The sequence below is a fragment of the Polypterus senegalus genome, chromosome 9 (assembly GCF_016835505.1).
Source record: "Polypterus senegalus isolate Bchr_013 chromosome 9, ASM1683550v1, whole genome shotgun sequence".
Lineage (NCBI taxonomy): Eukaryota > Metazoa > Chordata > Cladistia > Polypteriformes > Polypteridae > Polypterus > Polypterus senegalus.
This window is the reverse complement of record NC_053162.1, coordinates 131,175,790-131,201,251: the sequence shown is the minus strand read 5'-3', so window position 1 is coordinate 131,201,251 and position 25,462 is coordinate 131,175,790. Positions and strand designations below refer to the sequence as shown.

Sequence of the window (25,462 nt, the reverse complement as noted above, 5' to 3'; positions counted from 1 at the left end):
CTATGCCTAGTTTGTTTTTCTATGCCTAGTGTTTACTTTTGTTGCTGTGACACTTGTGTAAGAAATGTAAAAAGATCAGTAAATGAAAATACGGGTATTTTTTATATGCTCAGACATATTTCATTCACAGTTCCCAAAGTTAAAGGTTAATAACTTGTTTGATTCCAGTATTTTATCAGTAAGAGGCATACATACTCCTTGCGAGTGATAATAGAGGAACTGTGAGACAACAAGAAGAAAATGTTACAGTGCTGTTAGGCTGTTTGCATAGGGATTATTTCTTATTTCTATCTGCACCTTTAGATTGCTACAAAGCTGTACCAAAATTATAAACTTGCTGAGTCCTAATTACTCAATACTATTATATTACTGTTTGAGTGATTTTCTGTGTTGTGGAATAACATCGACAGATTGTCACATGACGGCGGAATGACAGACATAGTAATTGCTGATGTACTTGGGCCATAGAAGCAGGACATTCAAGCATTCTATCTGTCACAGTTGCAGGAACAGCATCCAAGAGACAACTACAAAGAACTACTTCATCTGGTGCTGTTGTTTTTGGGATATGAGTCTACTGAGGCCATCCACATCAATACACCCAGAGCTTATCACAAAACTCGATGGATGTCGCAACTTATATACAGTCTCAAGATTTACATGTTTCACTCTCAGTTTCACTTGACTGCTCATGAACTGTCTGGGCTTAAGCAGTTCATGTTTGTGGTGAAGGTGTATATCAAAGCGTGGTACACCTGTATCACCCCAGCATCAGCTCCACGAAATGACCTCCAGCTGCTGAAAGCCCTGGTGATGTACTGTGATGTAAACAGAACAGTTGCAAATGCAGCAATATAGACTTTTACATGCCATCTTTGGTACCTGAGTGAAACTCTTGTTTGGCTTGCATTTTTTGATACTCAACTGTTTGTGACAGAAAAAAGAGAACTGGTTGCTACACTAAACAGGAACAGTGATGAAGATCCATCTGTACGAGCAACAGTTGAGGAAAGCTGCATCGCTGAAACCCAGTTGGCACATTTTGTATCACATAAGACAAGGAAGTTTTTTACTTGTATGGAGATTTTACAAGACTTCCTCGTGGACGATCCTGATTCATGGGACAGTAATGAAGCATATATTTCAGCTCAGTGCAATGTCAAACACCTGAAAGTGGTCAATGATGCAGCAGAGAGAGTGGTGCCACTGATTCAGTCATTCAATTCGGCCATCACAAACCAAGAACAACAGAAACAGTACCTCCTACAAGTTGTGGAAGACCAGCGCAAACAGTTTCCAGCACCAACAAAAACTCTGTTAACTGAAAAGCTCTGAAGAGCTGGACAGATCAGTCATATCAGCACACATGTTTCTGTATAGTGAATACAGAACAATTCTGATCTCTTGTGCCACCAGTAAATATTGTTTGATTGTCATAAAAGTTTGTGTAATGTATCATGGTAACTAGAGGAACAAAATTGGGGGCTAAGGCGTGAGAAAATAAAAACATTGATTTTCACTGGCACCCTACTGTTCATGTACAAGAGAAGGTGATTTTGCCACTCTCTGCCGTACACTGCAGTAGATAGTGCTCACTAGGTGGTGAAATTTATTGGCCTTATGTCAGACACTACTTTTGGGACAAACATTCCACCGTTGCTTTCATTAGACCATAACATTTTATCCTACATAATTTTGGGAGACTGAAAGAATCTTTTTGCGTTTAATAAGTTGTGAATTTCCCATTGGGATTAATAAAGTATCTATCTATCTAATAGACAACTTTCAAATGATAAACTGGTCTTTTTTCCACATCTGGACAGTGTCCTGTTTACTCCAGTTTTTAATGATGCAGTCTTCACAGTGTCAAACAAAATAAGTTACATCTTTAAAATTCCTTTTTGTGCACCTTCTGAATTGTACTTTCCAACAAAACGAGCATTAATGTCTTTTGTTAGCTCTTTGTGGATTATAGTTATCTTAATTACCTTGGTACCAAGTACATTCAAACAAACCTGATGCTACCAGGGAGAGAGAGAGAGAGAGAGAGAGAGATTATTTAAGCAAGAAAAATATATTTGACTTAAATTTTCTTGGGTATAATATTTTATTAAAGAAGCAAAGAGCTCTAACTCCATACCTTATGACTTTAGTTTGTAGGGGTGTAAGCTCTGTGTCAATGTTTTTTTTATACAGTATGTATATGTATCAAGTTATAAAAACATTCCTCTCTTTGATCATCTCTACAAAGCTGTTTACATGAGATAAATGATGTTTTAACATGTTTAGAGAAAACGGCATTAGAACATCTCTGAAATAGATATGGTAATACAAGCCTAAAAAAGCAGCCCTTATGAACTGTGGGAAAAATCAGGAAAAAGCTACAAAAAAGTAGGAAATTCTACTCAGACCTGTGAAATATGATACAAATATTATTTCAACTTTTATTAGTGGTTTTAGCAAAATAATTATTACACATAATCATATTTTCATTTAAATCATGGAAGTCAGTATTATTAGAGACATAAAAGGGAATTTTTTGGTCGGGCTTGCCTTATTGTACTGTCAACACTGCAGGCTTCCAACTGCTAAAAAAAAAGGAAGGCAGGAGGGATTTACTTTAGAAAAAGAAATATATAGTAATGCTTAATCAAACAAAACATAAGAAGATAGATAAGTGTTTGGAATTAAATATGAATTTACTGTCTGAAAAACAGCATTTGCCCATTTGTATATATTTTTTGCTGTATAGCTAAATGTTAATCACTTAGTTTCTTGGTTTACAGACTTATTGCTTTTGAATTAACACATTACATTTGCACCTGCTAAGGTACAGCGTTTTATTGTATGACTGCATTTCCATCTCAAATCCAGAGTTACTCCAATGTCAATCCCAATAAAAATTACAGTGTTGATTTAGCAGCAATACAAATACTACATGAGATTAAGTCCAAGGAATAGTCTACCGTGGAGCTTTCACAAAATAAAGACAAGCTCTGCTGATGGATGAAAATACTGTACATCTAGAGTTTACTTTTGGCTGTCAATGGTAGGCATAGCAAAATAATTGAAAAAACAAAATGTCTATTCTGAAAATAAGACTGGAAACCATGAGCAGTCTTTTAAATGAACTAAAGTGCTAGATATGGAACAACAACCTACTGGAATGTGGGCTTTTAAAAGAACATTACATTATCACTTCTGGCATAGCTCTTTGTGAGAATGATACTATAGCTTTAATGGGATGGCATTAAATAATCCGACTAGAAGATCTGGATTGGAAATGATTAGGTTCCTAGTTAATTAAAAGGGTTACAGAACCTCAAATCTTAAAGCAGATGTCTTAAACAAAGAAGAGAGAATCATTCTCTTTAAGTAATGTGCCTATTAATCTCTGGTTTTCTTAACAAAATTTCAGAATCATACAATTGGATCTTGATTTTAAGTTGGTTAATTGGCTGGAGACAAGGGTAAATAGAGGAAAAAAATGTTCCAAATGGATTGAGATCATCAGTATAGTCAAGTGCCCTGAGACTTCAGTACTAGGACTATTACTCTTTCTAATTTACATTGATTCTGATATAGTCAGTGAATTTGTGAAATTTACAGATGGCACTAAAATTTTGTGATAGAAATACCAATTTTAAAAGACCTGGTCAATCATCAAACCTACATAAAATCTTGGAAAAAGCAGTTCATGACAGGTACTGTATGTTCAGAGTACTACATGCTAGCAAAAAATAAATTTTAAGTACAAAATGGGCAACAGTAAAACACAGAAAGTAACATCTGAAAAAGATTCAGGGGATTACATTGATGGAAAATTCTCATCAGAAGCGAAATACAAAAGCAAATAAAAATCACATGGTATACTGTTACATACAAATCAAGGAACATTATGCTCAAACTGTATAGCATACTAGTTAGACCACAACTGGAGCGCGGTGTACATTTCTGGTTAACATGCTGCAAAAAGATACAGCAGCACTTGAAGCTTTGCTGGAAAAGGAAACCAACTGCATCTAGGGACTAAATGGCATGTTCAATCCAACAAGCTATGGAAATTCAAAATTTTTCTAATCTTTAATTCTGACTTTATTTAGGCTTAACTGTAATATCTTACTTTCAACTTTAGTGCTATAATATAATGTTTTTAATTACCGATTTTGTATTTTGTTTTTTGTTACTTGCATTAATACCAGAATGGTGATATTGTGATGAAAGTTACCTGAATAGATGTAAAAATAAGATATAAGTCTTACTTCCTAATAGAGGGAAAACAATAGTCTGTATTCTTGTGTCTAATATATTCACTAACATACTTGTTTACTTTTTAGATTTACTAAGACTACATTAAAGATGTTGAAATTTCCAACAAGACTTTTGGCAATTATTCCCCAAAAAAAAAAAAAAAAAAACTAAAACTAAATATCAGGGAAAAGCTCATACACTGACTATACAATGAAAAAGTCCTAAACAGACTGGAGATGTAATCCTGAAAATGTGATGGTAACTTAAATAGTGTAAAAGCAGATGTAACTGATAAGTCTATCACATCCTTAGTGGAGAAACAGAAGCACAGGAGTTTTAATACTTTCGTAAGCAGCAGATTTCATCTTTTGACTTAAGGATATTTGCTGATAAGGACTGTTTCTTTTCTTCTTCAGCACAAGAGTTTTTAATAAAAATATAATGTTATTTTAAAAAGCTTTTAATTGATCAGAATGTCTTCGCATGGCACGGATTTAATTTTAGTTCTAATGGAATTTCTTTGAAATTTCACATTTTACAAAAATTTCATTGTCAATTGAGGCAGTTTGGTATAGTGCATAAGCCTTTGAATTTTAAACCACAAGAATGCCAGTTCAATACCCAGCAGTGGCTTCCTATGTGACCCCTAGTAAGCTACCTGCTATGAAAATACATAAAGAAAAGTGTGTGATTATGACTAAGTAATTAAACATAACACACTTGCTGGGTAATGCTGCAGTGACCCTATTCAGGATTAAGTGGGCTTAGAAAATGATAGGGTATGGTACTAAAGTAGTATAATAGCAATTAAATGTCTTCCTTACTTCTTTCCCAGTGATGCAAGTCCATACAGCACACCTGTTGCAAAGGCTATGGCATTTCCCAGAAGTGTGGTGATGGATAGGCTAAGCAGGATGGGAAACAGTGCCATCCTAAGAAAGAATTAAAATAAATAATATTAAAATGGCACACATGCTTCTGTATATTCTTCTTAGGTAACATCAACACCACCACTTATGTTCAACCATAGATTGAGGGCCAAAGCTGCTCCAAGTTTAAAACAAACCCAGACCAATATATTTACTAATCCAGAAGCCTCATAATATTAATAACCTCTTGGGCTTATAATATAGCTGCACTCATTAGACCATTCTGTATACTAGTAACAGCAAATAATTAATATCCTAGACAAGAAAAGTCTATGTAATAAAAATAAATCAAGAATTTTGCTCTGAAAAAGAGGATGCTTGTACAAAAAAACCTTGTAGACACTGTAGCCCTGCAGGACTGAAGATTGAAACCTATGCTCTTGACAAAAATGTACATGAGCATTCGTTTAAAAAAAAAATAAAACATTTAAATCTCACAAACCAATATTGCACGAGTTAAAAGAGCATTCAAAATATTTTTTAATGTAAAACAAATAACCGAGTTTACAAGAAATTGCCTAAAATGGCTATGACCTAGACCTTAAATCTGAAACATTTTTATGTCACTGTCATAACTAGTTAAAAAATTAAAAAAACACACATACCCACAGTAAAAGAAAGCCTTTTGCCAAGGACGGAGTTTGTCAGCTCTTGCCGCCACTGCATTTGCAAACTCTATAAACTGACAGCAAAATGGAACTTCACATAGGAAGAGAATGAATGCATTTAGCCTAGAAAAAAGACAGACTCTTGGATTATTATACTTCCATGACTCAGGTCTCTGTTCTATAATCCAACTCTATCAGATCCTCAACATCTTACAAGGAAATACTACTATTCAAACTTAGTTAAACTGGGTTACAGACTGTAAATTTTTACATTATAACAGTTAATAAATGTAGGCTGTTATTGGGAAAAATGACATGGATATTGTGTTTTGGATATTATCTCTTACTTTAAATGTTAATATTGTCTTGGTATGTTATACGTCAAGCCCCCATCCATTTACTCCAAATATGTCTGTCTATCTGAAGGGGAGCAGAGAACAGGAAACATTTTTACTTTCACTCAAAGTTAAAACACTTCTTATGACTTTAAAGAATTGTCTGTCTTAAAATGTGAGCAAATGCACTGGCTATTTAAACTTTGAACTTGTGTTTAAAAATTCTGGAGATTAGAACGGAACTTGAACCACTCCAATGCTCAATTTTCTTTACAGTTTTATTCCCCACAATGAATGTTATCAGATCTTCAACTAAAATGTAGTATTAGATAAGACTGATATTATAAGAATAACAAATTTGATACTTATTTAATATCTATATTAAGTTACATAATATTTAAAGACTCATGAAAAGGTAAGCACTGCTTTAAACACACTTAATTGCAACAAAGTTGAAATTTTCATGGCACTGCAGAGTAACTTTGGTTAATTTCTCTGTTCATTCTTACTTTTAATCTCAGTAATGTTTATGGGTTTTCAAACATGAAATGCTCATTCTAAGTTATGTTATAGCATCTCCATGTGCTTTTAGCCAGTTATTTAAACATTAGCATTATAAAATTATTTTACAGTACCCATTCCGGTGTGGACTTCATTTATGTTTTGGATCAATATCTTGCTGCATTAACTTGTTTTAATAGTGTGGTGGCTTAGTGACTGGATTCAAGGATACCGATAGAGGGTGGATAAAAGCATCAAATTTGGCACAGTTCAATAGAGTTATTTTAGCCTAGGAGCCCTGATGGGATTTACAATACACAGTATAAAACACAAAATGAATTAATAGTCATGAAATATCGCAATTGTTTCAGATCGGCCTAACATAACCCTGATGGCAAGGTCAATAACTCAGCATGTGATAAAAATAACTTAACCAAATTAAATATATTGTAGTAGATGGTAGTTTAAAACATTACTGCATTTAGAATTTTGACTTTCTCAAAACTGTTTAGTAACAATAATCCAAATACAATAGTGATTTAGTATCTGTGCTTAATTGCAGGTTCGAGTAATTTGAGCTGGAGATGGAGATGAACTGGATGCATTATTTGACAGAAAGTCACTGCTGAACCTTTGAAGTGTCCACTGCACACACCTGGGACAAGTGGCGACAAAACAGATGCATATCGTTCCTTTTTGGCCAGTGTTGACCAGTTCAGGGCTATACATGCTCTGCCTGTTGAAGTGCATATCAAACCAGATGAGACCTGTGACAGTCTAGCAGTCTAGGTCTGTTTCAAGGCAGTCTTCCTATCTAAATTTTAACAGATCTGAGCTTGAAAAGGCACAAGAAAGGAGCATATGCACTACAGAAAACACTGAAGAGAAAATATCTATCAAGCGCCAAGCAATAGATATGCAGAAATGCTTTTTTTGTGAGAAAGACGAAAAGGAAGGTGTTCTGCATGAAGTGTCAACATTTGATGCTGACAACAATATCCGGACCATGATTAATGAATTCAATGACACCAAGCTTCAGATTAGGATAGCTGGAGGAGATTTAATGGCAATGGAGGCTAAATACCACTTACCATGCTTAGTTGGGTTGAGAAACCGGTATCGCAGCCTTACAAGGAAGGCAAACCAGAAATGTGAAAACACTGATCAAAAAATGAACAAGTCTAGAGCTTTTGTAGAACTAACAACCTACATTGAAAAATCAGCGGAATCTGGTATATTTTTTTTCAAGTTGTTTGAAATTCATTCTCTCTGCGTGACTCGTCTTGAAGATCTCAGCATACAAAAACTAGTGAAAAAGACAAGGTTGAAGGAGCAATTGCCAGAGCACTTCCCAGATGCACAAGATGAGTTTGATGGTAGAAATACAATTATTGTTTTCAAAGAGGGAATGAGAAAAATGTTGAGGGAGGCCGTGAAGCAACACGATTTTGACGAAGATGCTGTAATTTTGGCAAAGGCTGCTAAAATAATCAGACACGACATCTTCCACCACAATGGTTTCACCTTCGCTGGTAGCCTCACAGCAGAATGTCAAGAGGCGTCATTGCCGTCTAGCGTGAAGTATCTTGTGTCAACGATATTGAATGGTCTAAACCTCAAGGATCAAGATAAGCACGTCTCACAGGCATGTCTCACCATCGGCCCGAGTATTGTATTCAATATAAAGAAGCAAACGTCCACTACTGGCATGAAGACAAGACATACTTTGGAACGTTAGCCGCCTCTTCCTATCTATATTGGCATCAACCTGCATTGCATTAAGCAGAAGCAAGATACTAATCGAGCAGTTATATGAGATAGGCATCAGCATTTTTTATGAGCAAGTTCTCCAAATTGAAGACTATATTACCACTTCAGAGTGTTGACAGTATTCAGCAGATGGTGTGGTTGCTCCTGGTTGTCTCAGGCAAGGGCTTTTTACTATTGGTGCGATTGACAATTTAGACTACAACCCAAGTTCGACCACAGCAACTAGTTCATTTCATGAGACTGGAATCAATTTGTTCCAGTTGCCAACTAAGATGCAACCTGGCACAGAAAGATTGCCCAGTACTGCTCAAGGGACAAGAAGCAAGGACAAGTTTCTTCCTGATAGCTATGCCATAGTGCCTGCAGTTGACTTGAAGAACACTTCTGTTGCTGTTCCAGAGTGCAAGATAAGCAAACTGGACAGTTGTTTGGATGCTGGCAAAGTGCAGGAACACAATTCAGAACGCATTGTTACTTTTAGATAAGGAACATTTAACCAGTGGTGATGCCATTGCATGGGCAGCCTACCATTCCTCTGTACACCCAATGGTGGAAGACGCCCCAGCAATATGTGCCATGCTTCCTTTGTTCTACAAAAAGTCTGCTACACCTGCCATGATTAAACATGGATTCTATGTAGTAAGAAAGGCTGTTGAATTTTTGAATCCTGGACAGATTCCCGTTACAACATTTGATCAGCCTCTTTTTGTACAGTGGAAATGGCCTGACACTCATGGTGAGAAAGTGCATGTGGTTATGCTTGGAGGCTTGCATACTGAAATGGTTCTGTGGAATACCTTGAGTGATTCTCCTTGAAGGCTCAGGCTAGACAGCCGCACTCACCACAGCTGACATAGTATCATCTGGCATGGCTGACTCATTTCTGAAGGCTGCCCACCTAACTCGAACTAGACATGCTCATCAAGTCACTGTGCTTGCCCTGCAGAATCTTCAAATGGATGCTTTCATGCTTAGTACAGGCCCAAAAGATGATGAAGCAGCAGATGCTTGGAGAACTGACATGCTGTCAAAAAGTCCAACTTTGATTGAGATATGAAACCCTAATTCTAATCTTCGTCAGGGCTCACAGAGAAAGAAATTTCCCACTGTATATTGAAGTTCTGGAAGAACTAACCCCTCTGTTTTTTGCGTTGGACCATGTAAATTATGCAAGATGGATGCCTGTCCATATCAGGGACATGAAATCCTTGCCTGACTCAGTCAAAGATGAGTTTCAGAACAAGTCACAATGGGTTTTGTCAAAGACATGTAACAAATTCTCTGCCATTCCATTTGACCAGGCACACAAGCAGATGAATAAGATTGTGAAGGGTTCAGGTGGTGCAGTGGGAATCACAGAAAATCCAAATGCCTTCAGACGATGGATGGTTTCAGGACTAGAACTTGCGAGACTGCAGAAGGAATCTGAGGAAGAATACCTACATGATGATAATTCTGACAACAGTAGGAACTTGCTACACTATGAACAGGGTTTCTCAGTTCAGAAGACTTTCCACACACAGGTGACAAGCCTCTGTGAAGCTATGAGACAGATGGGCAATCCATTCTTGGTTGATTTCCCAAAACTAGTTACTCTTGATAACCGTATCTGAACAGGTCAACTGAGGATTGACTCACTCCGCTGCCTGGAGGACACAGGTAAGAGACAATACCAAGACTTTGTTAAGCGGGTTCTTGATGAGCGAACTCACTCAATTAATGATCCTATAAAAAGAAATTCGCCAGCACTCTTCAGTAACTCTAAACACAAGTCTACTCCAAAGCAGGGCAAGAAGATCAAAGAACTGAAGAACAATGTTGCACTGTTTGGGCAGCTTTACATTGCTATGCAAACCCGTGAAGGTGACTTGGAGTTTTTTGCACACAAAATGCAGCCATTCCCTCCTTCCCTGTCAGTCTTCGGTAAGCTTCACTTGCCAGGTACCATGTCTGATCTGCTGCAGTGCCTTGAACAGCCTGATCAGTGTGAGGCACCTGTTTTATATGCCTGCCAAGTTCTTTATGGAGCTGCTGTCATCCACTTCCTGCCCATTAACACTGTTAACACGTTTGATATTTACGCAAGTGGTGTTTTCATCCCTTTCTTTGAAAAGCTGCTGCAAAATTGAAACAGGCAAGACGTTGTTTGGGACAGCTACATCTCAGGCAGTTTGAAAGAGACAACACAAGAAAAGAGGGGAAAAGGCGAACGCAGAAAAATGTCCGGTCAGACAAGACTGCCACGTAACTGGATGGATTATCTCCGTGACCCAACTAATAAGAAGGAGCTTTTTGCTTTTTTGAAAAATAAGATTGAAGAGTTCAAGTGGTCACGAGAAAAAAAAACATATGTCACATCAGGACATGCTGCTTCAGTTTTTGGTTCTGGTTCTCCCATGAATGACTGCAACCACGAGGAGGCTGACACTCGGATTGTTGTACATGTACAGCATGCACTGGAAGACGGAGCAAAAAGTGTTGTTGTGCGTACTGTAGACACCGATGTAGTAGTCATCCTTGCAGGCATATTTCATGACCTAGTCATCACACAATCTGCTGCTGATATTTGGGTGACCTTTGGCACAGGCAAGAAGCAGAGATTTTACCACATTAACAAAATATGTGCAAGCTTGGGTGAGCCAAAGTCAAGAGCATTGCCTGTGTTCCATGCATACTCCGACTGCGATACAACTTCAGCTTTCACTGGTAGAGGTAAGAAGTCAGCTTGGCAGGTCTGATAGGCGTATGATGATGTCACAGAGACATTTATAAATCTTGCCAAACATCCATTTCAGCAGTTGACTTCTGATTGTGTACAATTCAAAACGCTTGAAAGACTGACTGTTATCCTGTATGATAAAAGCAGCCCTTTGATGTCTGTGAATCAGTTAAGAAGAGAACTCTTCTGCCATGCAAACCGATCAATGGAGAAACTGCCACCTACACAGGATGCACTACTTCTGCATGTACAAAAGGGTTGTACTGTATATCAGGCAGGAATCTGGATGACAAGCTTACAAACTGACAAACTGATTCCGTCTCCATTGGACTATGCATGGGTGACAGAATCAGGATCATGGGTGCCACAATGGACCACTCTCCCTGAAGTCTCCAGGGCCTGCAGTGAGCTGATCAAATTTCCTGTAAAGGTGATTGCACCAGATGCAAATGCAGTAATGCAAATCTGGACCGCTCACCACTGTGTAAATGCATGTGAAACAAACAGAATTAATCTGAAAACTATTTCATAGTGATGTAATAATTTGTGATTGACTTGGTGACTCTATCAAAGACTGTAAAGTTTCGAGTTTCGCATGTCTACGCCTGGTTTTTACAGTGCACGGATGGTAATTTTTGGGTCATTTTGACAACAATTTTCATTGCTATCAGTAAATCTGCAGTTTTGTGGTTTATTCAAGTATTTGTGAATGACTTGGTATTCTGTCAAAGACTTTAAAGTGTCAAAGTCTGGTTCTTTTAGTGTACAGTATGTACGGTCATTTTTGGTAATTTTCGCAACAATCTTCATTGATATCGGAATATCTGCAGTTTTGTGTTATTTATTCAAGCATTTGTTTGGGCTCCTAGGCTAAAATTCTTCCATAGACCCTAATGATGATCCATGCAAAATTTGGTGCTTATATCGGCTATTTAACGGTAATCTCACTAAGCCTCCACACCATAAGTTTAAGCTTCAGTTTAAGGATGAATGGCCTAATGTTCTCTTCAAGAATCATTTCATTAAGAGAAGAGTTCATTTTTGATTCAGTGACAGTAAGTTATCCAAGTCATAATGCAATAAAGTATCTTCAATTCTTCACACAATCACCACCAAACACTTTATTGAAATTACATAGCCAGGTCAAAAGGTACCACTTTGTCTACTCTATCTATAGAACTCTGTTGCACTTTATTATTCTTTCATCCCTATTCTCACCAAGGAGATTTCTTATAGCAGAGTCAAAAAGCTTTTACCTGATCTGAAAGGAAAGAGAGTCACCTGCAGATCTCTAATTCTTTCTGTTGATTATTTTGTTACTTACTTAATAGAAAACTTTCAAGCCTTATTCTTAATACAGATATAGATAGCTTTTGGAAGACTGACTACTGTCCCAGTCTTTCTCCATTTGGAAAATGTGTCTCTAATTGCGCTAGAACTCAAAGTTTAGAAATGGTTTTGTAAACCATTCCAGGGTTAAAAAAAACAGCTACAGTGTAATTACCAAGAGGTTTGTGGTAAAATCAGCCTCTAGAACCTCTATGCTGACATGTCACTCTGATAGTAAGGGAGCTATATACTCATAGTTGTTAGATGATAATGGCTTAAACTCTGGCTCATTATAATAAGTATTTATTAACCAAAGTAGCCAAATCCAAATAGTCTCATAGGGCCTGATGTATACATTATACCCTTAGAGACAAACATGAATGAATTTGGCTTAAATGTGGGTGGGACCAATTAGTAACTTCACAGAATGTGGCATTGATAAACCATAAGAACACCTGAAGGCAGCACTCAAAGCAGAGGTGATGACTTAAACAGCAAAGAACAACAGTGCTCTCGTCAATATTATCCGACTAACAGCAAGCCAGTGGTTACGATGGATAAACCATCTACAGTGGAAATGTCTTTCAAAAACACCTGTAAAATATAAAAATGTGTGATGTGTGCCAAGAACACACATGTTAAAAATAAACATACCTTATTAAAAGGGAAAAGCTAGATTATACTTTGGCATTTAAGGACATTACTGGATTATTGGTAAATGTGAATGATGCACGGCCGATGGCTTTATGTATTCATTTTTGCTCACAGTTACAACAATGCAAAAGGATTAAATATGAGGTGAAAAGGAGAAAGAATTGTACTGTATGTCAGTGAAAAAATGTACTCTAGAATTTTTTTTTTGCTGTTGCTAATCATGAGCAGCAGAAGATGTAGATTTATATAGTCAATAAACCTGAAACAATAAATGTGCCTAATGACTTTGACACCAGCTAAATCACAAACAATTCTGCACAGCATCCATGTACTGATTGCACATCTAAATGGATAACTAAAAAAAACTGAAGTTACTGTCATATGCAAAATATGGCATCCCAGAATAATATATATACAAAAAAATTGAATCAATGTTTCCATTAAGACATTCATTTTGAAATATTAAAATTAAAATAATATTAAAGTTGCCTTAACAAATTAAAAAAAAAAACTAAGTTGTCAAGATGTTTCTTTGCTTTGCTTGCATTTTCGGTCGTAACCTGAACATTTGCAGTGCACTAACTGGAGGAAACTGGTAACTTTTTAAATAAAGAATCACAATGGACACGGCCTTTTCAGTGGTTGAGTTTGACTCTATCCACTGCCAAAATCTGTTGTATATTCTTGTTATAAGAATCATTCCTGGCCTCGCAAGACTAATTCTGTACATACTACAACCCAGAAGAAAATCTAGCCAGAGTCAATGTGAAAAATGTGAAATGATGAAGACAATTATGTATGACATGCAGGGAAAATACTGAAACACTGCATTGTATCTGGTTCTATTATGATTCTTGGCTTGAGTGCCTTAATGACTGTTGAGGATTTTCACCACCTTGATAAATGGTACTGCCACTTTTGAAGGTAAAGGTGACATATGACATAGACTGGGTAAGGACCTACTGCCGACTCCAGTAAAGGACAAAAGCGGACACAAGTAAATACTTTAACTGTAATTGTGATATTTGCCCTGGAAATAATTTATTCTACAGGAAGACCAGGTTTCTGAGCACAGAAGAATTAGTGTAACATACTGGGGAAAACATTGTGATTATGTTATACAGCAGCATGCAGATTCTAACAGATGGTATTGTGCCCACTTGATCACAAGACTTTGTAGGCTTGCTCCAACCTTAGAACAGAACACAGAGGGATGGTTAAAGGCAGTTCCCTGATCATTGCCAACTCTGGCTTTTTTGCTGCCCTAGGCAAAATGTGAAAATGTCACACCCAAACCAAGGAGTCCTGAAGGCAACTGTTATATATATTATTGAAGATCTAAGAACAGAGTGGAAAGGTGCCCCTGCAGCACACCTGCCAAATGTCAACAGCCATGTCTAACGGAGTAGCAAAATGCAACCCCCCATTGATACCTAGGTCACCTATATGGTAGAGCTGATCGTGTCCCTGGTTTTGCATTAGTGAGTCTAGAGCTGGAAAACATATTTGGTAAATTCTGGGAAGTCAATGAAGAAGTGTGACCTCAAAATTGTACCAAGAACAACAAAAGTGATAGAGAGAGATGTTGTGATGTTCTTTCCATGGTGCAAAAGTGGGGAAACATCACATGCAATAGTTGTCACTCTTGAATTTCAGTTTTCTTTTTTTCCCATTGTTAATCTCTTCTTTGTAATGTAAAATTACTTTCTCAGTTCCACTTACTCAATTGAAAGTCATGGGGAGCTGGACAGAATTCTGGTAGCATCAGGTGCAAGGCAGGAAATAGCCCTGGACATGGCACCAGTCCATTGCAGACTCACTCCTGCACACAACCAGGCTCACACTCACACTGGGTCTGTTTGGAACTGCAAACCAATTTCACTACCATGTCTTTTTAAATGCAACATGAAAACTGAGCACCCAGGAGAAAAGCCATGTTGACATCAGGAGAAAATGTAAATTACATATGGACAAGGACTAAGGACACTGGATCTGTGATCTGCAGCAGCACAGTCACTCTTGTTATTTAATACTAGAATTACCAAAGCTTACGAAAAAACTCAAACGTGGCCCACCTTAAATCCCTAAACCCCTTTCTGTCAGCGTTTACATAAATTGTTGTAGACATGGAACACATATGAAATTTACTAATTTACCATTGGTGGGGTGGTATATCAGGCTGCTTGCTGCTTGGGCTTATTGACACATTTAAAATACAAAAGACGCTGACGGAGAGGTGCGAAGGGTTTGTAAGGAGGGTTTACGAGTTTTTTTTGTAGGATCTGGTAATTCTGGTGTTAAGTAACAAAATAAACAGATCACATTTTATATATTTTCAGAGCTTATAGGTATCATTGATGGGATCAACAGAAGGCACTCGCATTAAAAAGTATATGCAATGTAAAATGATTAATGTGAAAATTAAAAAAGTGGCCATATTAATGTCAAGTTTTAAGAGAGGGTTATAGCCAGCAATAATTTTTTGATGTAATATACCAACTAATGTGTTACTTGTATCCTTAAAAAGTAGAAATAAATGCAGTCACTTGCTGAATACGATTCATTATTAAGCCATATAGAGTATCTGAAAAAAAAATTCCATTGTGCAAATAAGAAATAGATAAGATAAATGAATATGTAGTACTTACACCATCCACACTCCTGCTGCAATATTCAAGGGGTAAATGGTGACACAGTTCCAGATGCCAGCAATTGCACATGCTAAGGCGAAAGAAGTCAAAAGACAAAACAGAATATGGGTTTATTCTTAAAAGTTCATATTTACAAACACGGTAAAAAAATGTTAGCTCCTCCAAAAAAAAAAAAAAAAAATTAGACCATAAGAGTTAAATGCACTTTAACAAGCATAAGCATGCTCCAATAAAACTATGAACTTAAAAATGAATTATTTCCAGAATTATTAACAGTACCCTTTCATTTTGTTATGGTTGTGCTCACTTTGAAAAGTTAAATAAATCAAAATTTGATAGAAAATAGATTTGATACTGGCTTATTTTAAAAGGCTGATGCTCATTATTAAATACTTAGAATTTAAGAAGAGTCTCAAAAAATGTACAAATATAATGAAAGACCATGGGACACATCAGGTTTTGACAACTGTTAGTTAAACTTTCAATAGAAGTTCTGACTATACTTTTTTAATTTTTACCAGATCTAAATGCCTATACATTTTTACATCTTTATAGATCTATTATTAGCATTCAAATTTTAAATTTTAAATCAAGCTTTATACAGTGGGATGCAAAAGTTTGGGCAACTTTGTTAATAATCATTATTTTCCTGTATAAATCATTGGTTGTTACGATAAAAAATGTCAGTTAAATATATCATATAGGAGACACACAGTGATATTTGAGAAGTGAAATGAAGTTTATTGGATTTACAGAAAGTGTGCAATAATTGTTCAAACAAAATCAGGCAGGTGCATAAATTTGGGCACCACAAAAAAGAAATGAAATCAATATTTAGTAGATCAACCTTTTGCAGAAATTACAGCCTCTAAACGCTTCCTGTAGGTTCCAATGAGAGTCTGGATTGTGGTTGAAGGTATTTTGGACCATTCCTCTTTACAAAACATCTCTAGTTCATTCAGGTTTGATGGCTTCCGAGCATGGACAGCTCTCTTTAACTCACACCGCAGATTTTCAATTATATTCAGGTCTGAGGACTGAGATGGCCATTCCAGAACATTGTACTTGTTCCTCTGCATGAATGCCTTAGTGGATTTTGAGCAGTGTTTCGGGTCGTAGTCTTGTTGAAAGATCCAGCCCCGGCACAGCTTCAGCTTTGTCACGGATTCCTGGACATTGGTCTCCAGAATCTGCCAATACTGAGTGGAATCCATGTGTCCCTCATCTTTGACAAGATTCCTAGTCCCTGCACTGGCCACACAGCCCCACAGCATGATGGAACCACCACCATATTTTACTGTAGGTAGCAGGTGTTTTTCTTGGAATGCTGTGTTCTTTTTCCTCCATGCATAACGCCCCTTGTTATGCCCAAATAAATCAATTTTAGTTTCATCAGTCCACAGCACCTTATTCCAAAATGAAGCTGGCTTGTCCAAATGTGCTTGAGCATACCTCAAGCGGCTCTGTTTGTGCTGTGGGGGAGAAAAGGCTTCCTCTGCATCACTCTCGCATACAGCATCTCCTTGTGTAAAGTGCGCTGAATGGTTGAACGATGCACAGTGACTCCATCTGCTGCAAGATGATGTTGTAGGTCTTTGGTGCTGGTCTGTGGGTTGACTCTGACTGTTCTCACCATTCGTCGCTTCTGTCTATCCGAAATCTTTCTTGGTCTGCCACTTCGAGCCTTAACTTGAACTGAGCCTGTGGTCTTCCATTTCCTCAGTATGTTCCTAACTGTGGAAACAGACAGCTTCAATCTCTGGGACAGCTTTCTGTATCCTTCCCCTAAACCATGATGGTGAACAATCTTTGTCTTCAGGTCATTTGAGAGTTGTTTTGTGACCCCCATGTTGCTACTCTTCAGAGAAAATTAAAGGAGGAGGGAAACTTACAATTGACCCTCTTAAATACTCTTTCTCATTATAGGATTCACCTGTGTATGTAGGTCAGGGGTCACTGAGTTCCAATAATTAGTTCTAAAAGTTTTGGAATCAATAAAATTACAACGGTGCCCAAATTTACGCACCTGCCTGATTTTGTTTGAACAATTATTGCACACTTTCTGTAAATCCAATAAACTTCATTTCACTTCTCAAATATCACTGTGTGTGTCTCCTATATGATATATTTAACTGACATTTTTTATCGTAACAACCAACGATTTATACAGGAAAATAATGACTATTAACAAGGTTGCCCAAATATTTGCATCCCACTGTAAGAGAAGCTTTCTATGATAGCCATGAAAAAAAGTTTGATTTTGACCAGCAGCCAAATATTTTGGGAATTTTACAAGCTAACATGATTATAAAAAGCAAAGAAATCATTTAATTATTCTAGCTAAATTCTGTTCACACATATTTACGTGTTTAGTGACTTCCTGATTGGGAGGAATCTGGAGTTGCATGATTGGAGAACACTAGGCCACTGATTCCTACATTTGGTTAGAGCTTACAGCTTGTATGTATGGGAGGTACAGCTCACAGCAATCAGACTGTAAAACACACAAAAGATGCAGTGAAAAATATATTATCTGTATAGTGTCTGAAGTAAACAGTGGCAAAGGGCAAAAATGTCCCCAGGTTAAACAGTCTTGTCCCTGAAAACACAAGGACAGAGCCAAAAAAAAGTCTTCTAAAAATATATACCTTTCTTTGGTGAGAAAGGTCTGAGGTGGTGTCAGTTTACAAGAAAAGAGTGCAGGAAAGATATAAATGGTTTTATTTGTTTAATCTTTTTAGTGGTGGCACACCCCACTGTAATGCATGTTAGTACAGAGAGCGCACTTGCTTGATTTACTTAATGATAGCTGGCCAACAGCAGTGTGGTAATTGGAGGGCACCAACTAAGCTTGGTGTTGAAGATAAGAGGGAGTGGGTTAAGTACAGGGGGGAGACAAAAAGACTAAAGGAAAGGATAAAGGATTGCTGGGGTGTAGGAAAGGTAAATGGGAAAGACAAACTGGGCAGCACCGATCTGCTGAACAGATTACAGAAGCATGGAGGGTTGGAGAAACTCCTGGAGGTGATGATGCTCTCAATGGTTGAGCAGCTGAAAAAGGCAGAACTGGCGAAAGAGGCAAGAGGAGCAGGATGAAGTGGCATCCTGGAGTGATGAGAAGGTACCCTGAGAGGGCTGCGGTCACCAATGGAGGTGGCAGTTTCATGGCCATGCAGTGAGCAGAAGCAGTGCGGATCTACAGGTACTGATGGAGATGGCAGATCAAAAGATTGTGGTTGGCAACTGATAGATAGATAGATAGATAGATAGATAGATAGATAGATAGATAGATAGATAGATAGATAGATAGATAGATAGATAGATAGATAGATAGATAGATAGATAGATAGATAGATAGATAGATAGATAGATAGATAGATAGATAGATAGATAGATAGATAGATAGATAGGATACTTTATTAATCCCAAGGGGAAATTCACAAATATCTCCCATCATATAATGGGCAGTGAATATGTGGGATATTAGCCACTTAATGACTACTGCTCAATTAATATTTTGGAATTTCTGAAATCCTGAATGCTATGGTCAGGCAATCTGGTTAAAGACTTTCAATATTAAATCAGTGGCACTAAAGAGACAATGATGGAGCAAATTGAATAAAAGTGACAAAGGACACTATTTGAATCAAGTCTGATGAGCAGTATAAAGAAGCACTCGACTTCCCTTCCTGACTACCCAGTATACCTTTCGACCTACCACTCCTAACTGATCCTATGACTTCTCACACTGGCACTTGCAGGACCTCCTCTGGCTGCCAGTATGGTTCTAAATCCTCCAGTAAACTATTTACATTTTTTCTGTAAGATGAGCATGTTACATTATTGGCGACTACACATCAAAATGAGTGTTGATGTATGAGTGAGTGTGTACTGCAGTGGTTCAGGATAGGCAGAGGCTTCCTGAGGCACTGAAACTGGATTAAGAAGGTTTCTGAAATAAATGGATGGACAGTCTTCTGCTCATACTGTACTTCTACACTCTGGTTACTCTGTACCAGTCTCAGGGAATATTCAGAGATGTGAAAAATATAATAATCATTTCACTTGTAAACTTTTTAATCAAGAAATAAAATGTAGATGCTTTATTTTTGGAATGACTGTCATAACAACAGAAGATATCTAAACCAGTTGACAGCTTAACACAAAGCAAATTCCATTTTAGTTTACAACTTCATTACAGTTAGTTTTTTAATTCTCTTAGAACACAAATTTCAGAACAAACTGGTTTAAAGTTCACATCTACAGTTTTTACTATGCTTAACAATACAATTTACATTTGTACTAGCAAATACTCACACCACCAGTCTTCATATAAAGGTAGTTTGTATAGAGCAAAAAGAACATTTCCATTTCAGCCACAGATTATTTTGTTTTCAGTATGAAAAAATTCCATCCTACAGTGAGCACATTGTTGACGTAACCTGTGTAAGTTGTGCTCTATAAGAAAAGACTGATGAAAGGACGTAAACGCAATGTTTATATATGGGTGGAAGTTGTTTTGTTGTGAAGCTGAATTTTTATTTTTATAGTTAAACTATAGACAACAGGTGTTAGATTCATTTTTTATTAACAAAATTAAATTCCTTAGGCTTATTGTGAGTATAAAATACTACAAATTAATAAAATTCCCTTAAAATGCACATTTGTAACTAAAGAAATACGTAGATAAAATATTTATCCAAAATAAATATGGTACTAAAGAAAATAAAATGCTTCTCATAATTATACAGAAAGTTTCACTTTATGTATTAAAATGGGATTATTTTAGTACATACACTTTATGAAGAGGTTTTGGCCTCCAAAGACCAGAACTGGTCAAGATGGATACAGATGAAGACAGATGAGTGGAAATGTAATTTTCTTCCTTTCACAGTAAAATGTTCAATTCCTGAATGAACTTCTAGAAATAAATATTAAAGATTCTGTTTCAAGAAGGTTCGGGTATAATTCTAAAAAGTTAAAACTGGTAATAGTAGAGTATCCTTTTGTTGCAGCTTTCTATACCCAGAAATAGAATCAAGGAGACAAAGTATAAATGAACAAGTAAAACAACAAACCTGATCTCCCTCTGGGCCTATCTTATAGGTCTTACAGCCAACTTGCATAAAAGCACCACACAATACCTCAGAAAGGCATGCATCTTCTTCTCTCCTGTCTCTCTTTCCCTTTCTCTGTAGGCACTTCAATTAACTTTACTGATTTGATTCCTTCAGATTACCCTTTTAAATATATAGATTCTTTTGATTTATTTAAAATTTTCCAATATAAATGGGAAGTTCAGGAGTTATAACTGAACAATTTGAACATTATTTTCATTATATATTTATAATAAATTAAATATAATTATGTGTATGTAAATACAATATATAATTATATTTAATTCATTATATAACTATATAATTCATTATTTATTTAACATGACAATTCATATGCCATTGTCATCTTTCCGTATACAAAGCATAACAACACATTTAAGATGCACAATTAAAATAAGATGATTCATTACAGAATCACAAGTAAATGACAATTGTGCAACTTGTAGTGATTTTATTACTAATCAATGAACAAGAATCATTAGAATGATTTTCGGGCAGCGACTTGTTCACAAATCAAATGAGTCGAGACTCATGAGTCAAGCAGTTCTTGCGTATGTTTTTTAAACATCTACCAGCAGCAGCAAAATGAAAGATGATGATAGCATCACACAGGTCACACATATGCTTTAGCACTCCTCTTGAGCGCCACTGAACCAATTCGTTCATGCTTACAAATCAATTCATATAAATTCACTGAAAAGAGTCAATCAAGAATGAATCATTTGCAAATTGTTCATCACTAATTTCTACCTCCAGTTGTACCAGTCGAGTTTTTGTCATGCTTTTCTCCTAACTCAACCAGCCACTGCTTCTGAAGTGTCATTAAACCCAACCTGTAGTAACTTCTGGTTAAGCCTCTTATTTCTAGTGTAAGAAGAGGTCTCTCATATACTCCTGGGAAACCTGGTGCCTGAACATTCATGTCCCCTCTGTTTGTTTTAGAGGTCCAGATCTACAGATCAACTCCCCAATTTCTTGTGCTATATGAGGAACAGCATGAGGTGGCATTAAACTCCATCCTGATGTCAGTTTTGTCTAAGCTTTAGAGTAAGTTCCAAGGTTAAAGGTGGCCTTTTTACATACTCCAAGAACACCAGCGTACTTCCAGTCCTGAGCACTTTGTTTGCTATAAAGGAGAAGGCCTCCTTTGGGCAACTGCCCAATATTTTGAACTATGAGGAGCAATTATACATTTCTATATATTACCATTCTAGGACTATGCACCCGCTGGTGGCCAGGAAGTATTACTACTTTTGCCATTCACTCCTAACCTTCACTCTGTCCTGGAAGATGGTCAGGTAACTGGTGGGTTAACTTCCCTCTGACATTATGGAAATACTGCATGGCTCCCTCTAGGCTATTTCTCTCATTCCCAAATATGCTTGTGCACACTGCGCACATGCTCAGCTTAGTTCCCCTTAGACCAACTGCATTTCTCAAAAGGGTCTTTCCTGCTACTAACATGCCAATGCTGGTGCTGCATTTGCCCTAGTCCATCTCAAGTTAGCTGGGCACCCCTCACGGCCTAACAAATACAACAGACAGCATGATTTCTTTGGCTTTCTATTTGATTGAACATTTTTAACAGATGCCAGCTTGATCACATGTAAACCTCTGAAATGGCCCCCTTAAACTGCTTCCAGATTCTAATGCTGCATAAAACATACATTTTCTTTGTTCTTTAAAACACACTTTATGGCTTATTACTTACTGTAAAGCAATATTTAATCTGTATGTTTATACAGGCATTTCTCTGAAATGACCAAAATGCCCAAATGAACAACAGATTAAACAGACATTGTTGCTGTATGTTTACATCAATCACACAGGACAACGATCTGTGTTAACAAATGTGATAGCATTGAATAAGGTTACATTAACATGTTAAATGTATTATTCTTGACATTAAGGCATTTGACTTGAATTGTCACTAAAATATTTTATTTAGTCACACCAACAAAAGTTGATGGAAAGTTTCAATTTAATATATAAGTATGTCATTTCCAAGCTCCTCCTTGTTCAACATTTCAGTGTCATAAACATTTTCTCTACTTTAGCCATCCAACAGATTTTTTTTTTTTATAGATATAATATTGCTAGCGGCAAATGCAATGTTACTACAGTATGCTTGTGAAATGCCAAGCATTATTAAGTACATATTTGCATAAGCCAATCAGAATTTTTTATACTATGCCAAAGCATGCCTGCATGATCTCAATGGTTTTCAATGTTTTGATGCAGTACCTGTGATATGGATGTCATGCTACCAGCAATGGAACTAACAATGTGTTTAGAAAATGTTCAAAAAAAAAAAGTGAAAAAAGAAGAAAGAATCAGCTGTGGAAAAATAGCCTGTTTCATATTGTATTTTATGATGAAGGGTTGCATGTACTGTGAGGCAAAATACAGGTAATTTTAAAATCGATTAAAATTGTGAGTTAAAAATCACTTGTAAAGTGAATTTGTTCTGATTGCATTTAATTTTCATGAGCCAGCTTATTTGTAACAAGGCTACGTTGTGATTGTTTTAACAAATGTAATCAGTTATTTCCCCTATCAGACACGCAGGAAGACAACCTCAAAGCTGTCACTTCTCTTCCTCCCTCTGCAGAAAAGATGATTGATGGACTAGTTTCCAATGATGTCACTTCCAGTTTCTGATCTACTGTGCCCACCAAAACACTAACTTTATTCTTTGTTAACCATTCTTTGGTAGAACGACCTGTGTGCTTAGGGTCGTTGTCTTGCTGCATGACCCGCCTTCTCTTGAGATTCAGTTCATGGACAGATGTCTTGACATTTTCCTTTAGAATTATCTGATACTAGCCAACCCACGGCGTACCATACGCCGCATAATCAGGCCGTTTTTTTTAATGATTTTTAAGCACAAGGAGAAAATTAACATTTGAAAAATTGGTAATGTAACAAATCAGCAAGAAAAGCAACATTGTAACAATGCACGGAACAAACCAACACACAATCATCCGTGCAGCACTCAGGCGTGGAGGGTGGAACGGGAAGAGAGGAGAAGGACATCCACCCCACTCCCTCCATCATGCTAGTGTGCTGATTTTTCATCCAGTATGCACTGCCTGCTCATGTGCCCACCTCCAACTCGTCACTCCAATCATTGTCTTTGCACAGTTCAGATGCACCTGTGACTCACGTAGACTTTTCATTGCTCTGTGCGGTTTTGGCTGCCCTTCTATATATAATCCACCAAGACACCCGACCACGGTAGTAGCGAGGTGGGAGGGGAATGTGTACAAAGTGCAGGAGCATCTAAGAACACGCATGTTTGTCGTGGATGCGAATTGCTGCATGCAGCGTGTAAAACAGTTTGCTATGGTCACGCGGTCGAGCGTCATAACCGAAAACTCGGTTTTTAAAGACTGCTTACTTCATTGTGTATACGACTGTAGGTGAATGAAAAGACACAACTCTGGAGAGGGCAACATACAATACAGCGTTGTTTACGCTGCACACAGCGATTCACATCCGCAACAAATATGAATCTTCTTAGATGGCGCTGTCGCGTCCACCCATGCTCTCGAAGCACACACACTGCCTGGTCATGTGCCCGCTCGCAAGAGCAACTAACAGAGACTCGCCCACCAACTGTAAGACCATGGAAAACCCTTCGCAAACTGCTCTACATGCCGCATACAACGATTAACATCTGCGACAAACAAACTGTTTTACACACTGCATTCAGCGATTCACAGCCGCGACATGATTTTTAGATGGTCCTGTCGTGTCCACCCTCGCTTTCGAAGCATACACACTGCCTGGTCATGTGCCAGGTGCAAGAGCAACTGACAGAGACCCGGCCACCGAGTCTAAGAGCATGGGAAACCCCTCGGAAACTGTTTTACACGCTGCATACAATGATTCACATCCGTGACAAACAAACCGTTTTACACGCCGGATACATCGATTTACATCCGTGACAAACATGCCTCTTCTTAGATACTCCTGCCGCGCCGTGTGGTGCCTCTGTGTGAACCTGTCAGGCACAGAGAAGTTCAGCTGCTGAGAGAACGTCTCAACTGTTGCAGGGCCTGCATTGGTGAAGCAGGTGAGACGGTAATGAAACAGAGGCACAGGTAGCGAGGTGGGTGTGTACAAAGTGCAGGAGCATCTAAGAAGACACATGTTTGTCGCGGAAGCGAATTGCTGTATGTAGCGTGTTAAACAGTGTGCGATGCTGCACGCGATGCGTCGTAACCAAAAACTTCGGTTTTAAAGACGGCTTACTTCATTGTGTTTTAACCTCAGTTGTAAAGGAACGTTTTAAGGATCCCATGGGATACCCCTTGCAAACCGTTTTACATGCTGCATATGGCGATTCACGTCCGCGAGAAACATGCCTCTATGAACAGTTAGCATGGGTTGGAGCTGCATGTTGCCTCTACGACAGACGAATATAAATGACGCCATTTTTTTTTGTGTCGTCGCGTCTGAGTTGGTGGCCGTGGCTCTGCGAGTTGTCGTCGTATCCGATTGTCTTGGAGTTGGTGGGCGTGGCTCCTTCCTGCGTGCGCCATAGGTGTCTCACTTGTCGGCGGCTTAGTTAATCCGCTTTCCATGGTCGTCTT

General features: G+C 37.6%; 1 protein-coding gene across 3 annotated transcripts in view; it reads right to left on the bottom strand.

Annotated features, from left to right (window-relative positions):
• The window catches only part of cacfd1 (calcium channel flower domain containing 1), a 51,843-nt gene that overhangs the window by 5,516 nt on the left and 20,865 nt on the right, over nucleotides 1–25,462 (bottom strand). For 2 of the 3 annotated variants that reach the window (XR_005634974.1, XM_039763870.1), the window contains exons 2-4: nucleotides 15,745–15,817; nucleotides 5,786–5,911; nucleotides 5,076–5,183 (exon numbers count right to left, since the gene is read on the bottom strand). Coding sequence is in view for 2 of the 3 variants with exons in the window: in XM_039763870.1 (XP_039619804.1) it covers nucleotides 5,076–5,183; nucleotides 5,786–5,911; nucleotides 15,745–15,817 (307 nt within the window). In the remaining variant the exon portion in view is untranslated. Of the gene's footprint in view, nucleotides 1–2,553; nucleotides 2,589–5,075; nucleotides 5,184–5,785; nucleotides 5,912–15,744; nucleotides 15,818–25,462 lie in introns of all 3 variants that reach the window. The other variant, XM_039763871.1, reaches the window with a different exon arrangement.